We start from the raw sequence: 9,110 nt of genomic DNA, 5'->3' as shown, positions 1-9,110 counted from the left end.
GACGAAGAGCGCAGTCGCAAATAGACTATACAGTAGCGTCGTGCAACTGCAGGAGAGTTGTCAGTCTCCTAGTAAAATACTTGAAGACACTGGGCGCCTGTCTCCACTCCATCAAGCGCGTGCCAACGATACGCTACTAATCAGTAAAGTCCACTACAAGAGCGGAAACGTTTATTATATTTTCATGGATCACACAAATAATAGTAGTACTAGAATTGTTATGTGCAAGATGGAACTGTAAATATTATTTGTTTTATCAGTGAGTTCTAGCCACTACAATATGATTTAAAAACAGCAAGACAGTTGCGTTATTAACTGAGAATTTTCCCTGAGCATAAACACTTGATCTTTTTTTCTTTACCCAGATTTTATTGAGGTTACATCGGAAGTTATCAATGGATTTCTATAATGTGTCGGTATTGTATGACAACACCTCACCGGTTGCAGTGAACTCATCTGAATCTTCAACAGGTAAGCATTTATCATGGTTGAATATATTTGTACAGTAGGCTATTCAGAATAGCAATTAAACAACCAGATTGTAGAAACGTGTAATGGTAACTGCACTGAAGGAAATCTTTGCTTGTTTAAAAAATTATTCATAGCCTACAATGATTTCACTTTATCTTATTATGGCACACATAATGTAGGCTATAATGAAAGCTACAGTCATCCTCTTTTTATTTTCATTCGTTTTCCCTTGAAGACGTTAATGGTTGGTTTCCTTCACTGCTCTGTCTAACACTTGTTATTCAGAGGGAAATGAAAATCTGTCTAGTAGCTTCCTGAAGGCACAGCTAGTGTCAACCTTTTCCTTTTTGAGTGACTTGTTTTTCGTCGGAATGGCTCATTCTCTACCTTAATCTCAAAAGAGCCATGAAAATTCCTGTGAACTTTTAGTCGCCACACACATACAGTAGCAGCTATGTTATTGAGTTTTTTTTGGTCAAAGATACTGTATATAGCACATACCAAGGGCACTAAAATATATATTACTGGGAACTGAAATATCTTCACAGGTTTGGTTTATGGATAGCCTATACTGTATACTATGCATCACGCTTTATTACAATGTTCCTCTGCTGCTCGTAAATTCTACCAAAGTCCTGACTTCAGTGTCTGGAAAGTCTGTTTTGATGTTGTCGGCAAGATGTGTTGATGATAATGAGGGGAGCTGATTTCAAATCCAAACAGTGAGAGATCTCAACAAGCCGCCTGATCCCGCGAGCTGACATGAATGTGGTATAGCAACACAGTGCCTTCAGAAAGTATACAAACCATTTGACTTTTCCACATTTTGTTGTGTTACAAAGTGGGATTAACAAGGATTTAATTGTCGTTTTTTTGTAATCAATCTACACAAAACACTCTGTAATGTCAAAGTGGAAGAAAAACACAACTATTCAACCCCTTGAGTCAATACAGTGTAATTAGTGTAAGTGTAATTAATAACTTCACCATGCTCAATGGGATATCCAGTAGGTGCTCTTTTTTGTCAGGCATTGGAAAACTTCCCTGATCTTTGTCGTTGAATCTGTGTTTGAAATTCACTGCTCGACTGATGGACCTTACAGTATGTCTGGTGTATGGAGATGAGATAGTTTGTTGAACACAATTATTGCACACAGAGTGAGTCCATCCAACTTATCTGACTTGTTGAGCACATTTTTATTCCGCACTTGTTTAGGCTTGCCATTAAAAAGGGGTTGGATACTTATTGACTCAAGACATTTCAGCTTTTCATTATTAATGAATTAGTAAACATTTCTAAAAACATAATTCCACTTTGACATCAATGGCTATTGTGTGTAGGCCAGTGACAACACATCTCAATTGAATCCATTTTAAATTGTGGTTATAACACAACAAAATGTGGAAAAAGTCAAGGGGTGTGAATAGGGCTGTTGCGGTGATCATATTAACGCCACACTGGCGATCACGATTCATGAAGGCAGTCAAATTCCATGTGACCGTATAGTCACGTAATTAGGCTTCTCCAAGCTCTGACGCTGCTGATGGTTATTAGTAGCCTACCACACTTGCTAACTGGTATTCAGCACTCCATTGTCCCTCAAATCACTCTGACTTAAATGCAAATGTGATCGAAAATCTAATCAAACACTTCATGATAGCCAATGAGCTCATGTTGCGCAACATTTCTATATGCTATGCAATTGGGAGAGAAAACAAAGTGATGGCCTCTATTGAAAAGAGGACGATCCCATCAGCTTTCTATAGACTAGGCCTACTACATTTATTTCTCAACTTTCTTAATATTAACCACATTGCTTATCTTTAAAACAGGAGTATAGCCTTCCTGGCTGGAATGAAAACCACAGAAAAACATCCTCCATTCACTATTTAAGTGCATAGAGGGGATGCCTCTGGGAAATTTGAGGCATTATCAAGTGCTTGTCAAATTGTGAATGAGAGACTGATGAAGTGTGTACAGCCTGCGTAAAAAAAAAAAAGTAGAGCGCAAGCCTTTCAAGCAAATTTTTTCAAGTCATCATAAGAGTCACCTCATGCAGCCTTACAATGTATAAAAACTCTAAACACGTAGCCCAATGTTTGTAGAACAACTAAAGTTACATGAATAAATCTAAATAAAGCATATACCATATATAAGCAAGTACCTATTTCTTTGTTAACCGTTCAGAACAGAATAGCCATATGTGCGCACTCCCTAAAAATGTTTGAAGAAAATATCCTTCTTATTTTATTCAGCTTTGTTCAATTGTATTCTTCATACTACAAAGTAATATAAAATGAAGGCACAGAATTCTAAGCAAATCAATTACCGTGACACCAACAGTTATTTGCTTAACAAGGAACCTATAAGGAACCTATAATGGTTCAATGTAGCTACTGGTTCCTGGAGGAACTGTGGAGGCGTGGCTTAGTATGGGTGTGGCTTTAAGTTATATATTTTTTGGCCACCCGTTAGTGCAAATGTCATTCCTGTTCAACTGTTCTGTTTTATTGTCATCACATGTTAAAGTTAAACACTAACAGTTTTGTAGATTCAATGAAGTTAACAGAGGTGTATGAGTTGCATTAAAGCCTATCCAAATCCCAAAGTTGGAACAGTTACCACTATATGTAATCAGCAATGTTAATTTGAATATGTATACTGAACAGAAATATATGTGCAACTTGCATTGATTTCAAAGATTTCACTGAGTTACAGTTCATATTAGGACATCAGTAATAACTAATAATTTTATTAGGCCCTAATATATGGATTTAACATGACTGGGCAGGGGTGCAGCCATGGGCGGGCCTGGGAGGACATAGGCCCACCCACTGGGGAGCAAGGCACAGCACATAATTATTAGTTTTCCTCCACAGAAGCACTTTATTATAGACAGAAGTACTCCTCAGCACATGTGTAATGATCATGCTTTTTAATCATCTTATTGACATACCAAGATTATCTTGGCAAAGGAGAAATGATCACTAACAGGGATGTAAACACATTTGTGCTCAAAATTTGAGAGAAATTAGCTTTTTGTGTATATGTCAAACTTTTATTTCAGCTCATGAAACATGGGACCAACCCATTACATGTTGCGTTTATATTTTTTGTTCATTTTAGTATAATCAAATTGGTTCAAAACAGTGGCAGGAGGTGCAGCAGTGGTCATTCTATTTTTTACATGGAAAAGTCATATTGGTGTATTTATGCATTTATTCTAATACAAATACTGAAGAGCTCAGTGACTTTCAACATGGCACCGTCATAGCATGCCACATTTACACATTTTAGTCAGGTCATAACATTTATGTCCTGCTAGAGCTACCATGGTCAACTGTAAGAGCTGTTATTGTGAAATGGAAACGTCTAGGAGAAACAACGGCTCAGCCGCAAAGTGGTAGGCCACACAAGCTCACAGAACGGGACCACTGAGTGCTGAAGCTCGTAGCACATAGGCTGTCATTGGTTGCAACACTCACTACCGAGTTCCAAACTACCTCTGGAAGCAACGTCAGCACAATAACTGTTCATCGGGAGCTACATGAAATAAGTTTCCATGGCCGAGGAGCCTCACCCAAGCCTAAGATCACCATGCACAATGCCAAGCGTCAGCTGGAGTGGTGTAAGGCTTGCTGCCATTGGATTCTGGAGCAGTGGAAATGCTAATTTGTCCTGGGATATAAACATTGAGTTGTTATTTTCCCTGAAATGCACAAGGTCCTCTACTCCGACAATTAATCCACATACAAAAGGGTAAAAGTTTGTTTTCTAGCAATCTCTCCTCCATTGGGCTTCTTCTTCTTCTTTGGACTTTATATGGCGGTTGGCAACCAACTTTAATGTGCATTACCACTACCGACTTTCCTGGAGTCTGGACCTCAGTTAAATTTTCAGTCACCCACGTGGGTATATGCTCTTCAAAACCAATGAGGAAATGGCACATGGGTATAGGCCCCTAAAAACCAAAAAGGAGATGGGAAAGGCGTGACTTAAGCGTCACAAATAGAACCAAGATCGACGTCACCGGCTTTCTAGCCATCGCCGCTCCATTTGTCATGTATCCATTTGTCTTATCTTGTTTTCATACACACCTGGTTTTCATTTCCCCAATCAATCTAATTGTTTTTAACCCTATATTTCCCATCATGTTTTGTGTGTGATTGTTTTCATGTCAAGCGATGTTCTTTAGAGCTTTACTTTATTGTTCCGTGTTTTTGAGCGCGTTTGTTTTGTTGTGTTCCCGTTTTGGAACTTTAATAAAGTGCACTTTATTTATCATACTCTGCTCTCCTGCACCTGACTTCGCCTTTAGACACACCTTGACACTTCTGACCCACTGGGAATGTGATGAAAGAAATAAAAGCTGAAATAAATCATTCTCTCTACTATTATTCTGGGATTTCACATTCTTAAAATAAAGTGGTGATCCTAACTGACCTTAGATGGAATTTTTACTGGGATTAAATGTCAGGAATTGTGAAAAACTGAGTTTAAATGTATTTGGCTAAGGTGTACAGTGCCTTGCGAAAGTATTCAGCCCCCTTGAACTTTGCAACCTTTTGCCACATTTCAGGCTTCAAACATAAAGATATAAAACTGTATTTTTTTGTGAAGAATCAACAACAAGTGGGACACAATCATGAAGTGGAACGACATTTATTGGATATTTCAAACTTTTTTAACAAATCAAAAACTGAAAAATTGGGCGTGCAAAATTATTCAGCCCCTTTACTTTCAGTGTAGCAAACTCTCTCCTGAAGTTCAGTGAGGATCTCTGAATGATCCAATGTTGACCTAAATGACTAATGATGATAAATACAATCCACCTGTGTGTAATCAAGTCTCCGTATAAATGCACCTGCACTGCGATAGTCTCAGAGGTCCGTTAAAAGCGCAGAGAGCATCATGAAGAACAAGGAACACACCAGGCAGGTCCGAGATACTGTTGTGAAGAAGTTTAAAGCCGGATTTGGATACAAAAAGATTTCCCAAGCTTTAAACATCCCAAGGAGCACTGTGCAAGCGATAATATTGAAATGGAAGGAGTATCAGACCACTGCAAATCTACCAAGACCTGGCCGTCCCTCTAAACTTTCAGCTCATACAAGGAGAAGACTGATCAGAGATGCAGCCAAGAGGCCCATGATCACTCTGGATGAACTGCAGAGATCTACAGCTGAGGTGGGAGACTCTGTCCATAGGACAACAATCAGTCGTATATTGCACAAATCTGGCCTTTATGGAAGAGTGGCAAGAAGAAAGCCATTTCTTAAAGATATCCATAAAAAGTGTTGTTTAAAGTTTGCCACAAGCCACCTGGGAGACACACCAAACATGTGGAAGAAGGTGCTCTGGTCAGATGAAACCAAAATGTAACTTTTTGGCAACAATGCAAAACGTTATGTTTGGCGTAAAGGCAACACAGCTGAACATACCATCCCCACTGTCAAACATGGTGGTGGCAGCATCATGGTTTGGGCCTGCTTTTCTTCAGCAGAGACAGGGAAGATGGTTAAAATTGATGGGAAGATGGATGGAGCCAAATACAGGACCATTCTGGAAGAAAACCTGATGGAGTCTGCAAAAGACCTGAGACTGGGACGGAGATTTGTCTTCCAACAAGACAATGATCCAAAACATAAAGCAAAATCTACAATGGAATGGTTCAAAAATAAACATATCCAGGTGTTAGAATGGCCAAGTCAAAGTCCAGACCTGAATCCAATCGAGAATCTGTGGAAAGAACTGAAAACTGCTGTTCACAAATGCTCTCCATCCAACCTCACTGAGCTCGAGCTGTTTTGCGAGGAGGAATGGGAAAAAATGTCAGTCTCTCGATGTGCAAAACTGATAGAGACATACCCCAAGCGACTTACAGCTGTAATCGCAGCAAAAGGTGGCGCTACAAAGTATTAACTTAAGGGGGCTGAATAATTTTGCACGCCCAATTTTTCAGTTTTTGATTTGTTAAAAAAGTTTGAAATATCCAATAAATGTCGTTCCACTTCATGATTGTGTCCCACTTGTTGTTGATTCTTCACAAAAAAATACAGTTTTATATCTTTATGTTTGAAGCCTGAAATGTGGCAAAAGGTCGCAAAGTTCAAGGGGGCCGAATACTTTCGCAAGGCATTGTATGTAAACTTCTGACTTCAACTGTATATGGAGCAAAAAAGTTGTAAAAAAAACTACAAGATATTTGTCCTCCGAAGAAGGTGGTGGTGGAGGGGTTAATAATTAAAAAAAAATAGTTTAAAAAAGTTATATTATTAAATATATATATATTTTTATAAAAAGAGTGTACCACCTGGGTCCCAGCAGCCAGGCTATGTAAATTGCTGCTTGACCGGACTGGTTTCTATGATATTTCATACCGGTACTTAACTAACATTCTCTTCTGCTGCTCTTGTGTCCCTATAGGTGGGGGTCATGATGCCTACTACAACAACGCCATCTTGCCCACCATATTTGGCATCATCTGTTTCCTGGGCATTATGGGTAACTGCATGGTTATCTACACCATCCTGAAGAAGACCAAGTGCCGCGCCAAGCAGACCGTTCCCGACATCTTCATTTTAAATCTGTCCATCGTCGACCTCCTCTTCCTCGTCGGTATGCCCTTCCTCATCCACCAATTGATGGGCAACGGCTCGTGGTGCTTCGGCGCCACTATGTGCACAGTCATCACCGCGCTGGACTCCAACAGCCAGATCGTGAGCACCTACATCCTCACAGTCATGACTCTGGACCGCTACCTGGCCACTGTCCACCCCATCCGCTTCAACTACGTTCGGACACCGTGCGTGGCAACCGTGGTTATCGTTCTAGTATGGACGCTGTCGTTGCTGACCATCATCCCGGTGTGGATGTACACGGGCCTCATGCCTCTGCCTGGCGACCTGGTGGGCTGTGCCCTGCTACTTCCCGATCCGTCTACCAACATCTACTGGTTCACACTCTACCAGTTTGTCCTGGCTTTCGCTCTGCCTCTCCTCATCATCTGTGTGGTCTTTTTCAAGATCTTCAAGCACATGACCACCAGCGTGGCCCCCTTGCCCCCCAGGAGCCTGAGGGTGCGCACCAAGAAAGTAACCCGTACGGCAGTGGCCATCTGCCTGGCTTTCTTCATCTGCTGGGCCCCTTACTACATCCTCCAGCTGGTTCACGTTGGAGTCCAGAACCCCAACCCAGCATTCTCCTACGCCTACAACATAGCCATTAGCATGGGCTACATTAACAGCTGCATCAACCCGTTCCTCTACATTGTGTTGAGTGACACCTTCAAGAGGCAGCTCATCGTGGCCATGCGGCCGGTCCACAGGAAGTTCCGGGTCAACCCCACCAGCACCACGGAGGGTAGTGTTAGTCTGAGATTGACCACTGACAGACCCCAGCAGGATCAGAGCTCCAGGGAGCTGCTGCCTGCCAATATGGCCGACCACTGAGGCCTGTTGTATGACAATTTTAGTTTTGTTGAACCTTTATTGAACAAGACCTCTTTACCCAAGGAGATCTGGTGTGGCCAGTGGAAGAGGGTATGAGATCAGTGTACAAGAACGGTGTATGGGGACAATCTATGGACCAGTGTATAGGAAGATCTGTGTATGTCATCACTGAATTTGAGTAGTGTATTAAATCAATGTATGGACCCATGTACAGGGTAGGGTTGCAAACATCCGGTAACTTTCCCCAAATCCCCTGGTTTTCCAGAAATCCGATTTGAAAGATTCCCTGAATCAGGAAGTAATAAGCAGGAAATCCAAAATCCTCCAACCAGGATATCTATAAAACTTTGTAATTTTGGGAAAGTTGGCAGATTTTTGCACCCCTAGTTTTCGCAAACCTAGTACAGTCCGAGACATTTAATTGGATCACTGTATGGGATCAATGATGTATGTCTACATGGGAACAGTTAATGGATCGATCAGAATAGAATAGAAGAATACAATATGTGTGGCATCAGTGAGTAGGATCAGGCTGAGCTTGAGAGGAGATGTTTAACATAGTCAGGATGAGATTATTGAGTACCGGCCAACACATGGTACTCAGTACAGTAAACATAGGTACTGAAACATAAGGATATAAAAACAATGATTTTCTAATGATATTCAGGGGATAATGGAAAAGTGTGAGAGTCAAGATGATTCATAGCTAAATGTAAATACATACACAGTCATAAATGACCCGCATGAGGATGACTAGTTTGATATTGTACCAGGCATTGTAATTCCAATTCTTCATGGAAGGCAGGTTTTAGCACAATCCCTTACTGTAGTTTTGGTTTGGCAATCTAGCTAATGTATGTTACATTTCATTTCAATGTACAATGTTCACATACCACTTATATTGTACAGTATGCTCAGTACCTAGTACCTACACTGCAATTGCACCATAAATACATGTTTCAGCTTCACTGAATGTTGCGTAGTACTTTTTATCCATACATTTGTACATTGTCTAAGAAGTAATCATGTATGACCATTCAGTGTGGATGTTTTGTAAATATAAATGTTTATATTAATATATATATAGATACTGTATGTTTTGGTGTAATTGTATTTGTATATACAGAATCAGAGTTTTTTTTTTTTTTATTCGTATTTTAACGTCAAGTTAAAATAAATATGTTTCA

General features: G+C 40.3%; 1 protein-coding gene across 1 annotated transcript; it reads left to right on the top strand.

The window, feature by feature from the left end:
• The first annotated feature begins 395 nt into the window (after nt 1-395).
• Nucleotides 396-7,923, top strand: LOC110495118 (melanin-concentrating hormone receptor 1-like). Its single transcript, XM_036948358.2, has 2 exons — nt 396-471; nt 6,899-7,923. Exons 1-2 carry the CDS (start codon nt 396-398, stop codon nt 7,921-7,923), a joined length of 1,101 nt encoding a protein of 366 aa, XP_036804253.1.
• Nucleotides 7,924-9,110: the final 1,187 nt, after the last annotated feature.

This window comes from Oncorhynchus mykiss, chromosome 17 (assembly GCF_057628025.1).
Source record: "Oncorhynchus mykiss isolate SJ-2025 chromosome 17, ASM5762802v1, whole genome shotgun sequence".
Classification (NCBI taxonomy): Eukaryota; Metazoa; Chordata; class Actinopteri; order Salmoniformes; family Salmonidae; genus Oncorhynchus; species Oncorhynchus mykiss.
The sequence above is the reverse complement of the archived record's forward strand: the minus strand, read 5'-3'. Positions and strand labels throughout refer to the sequence as shown.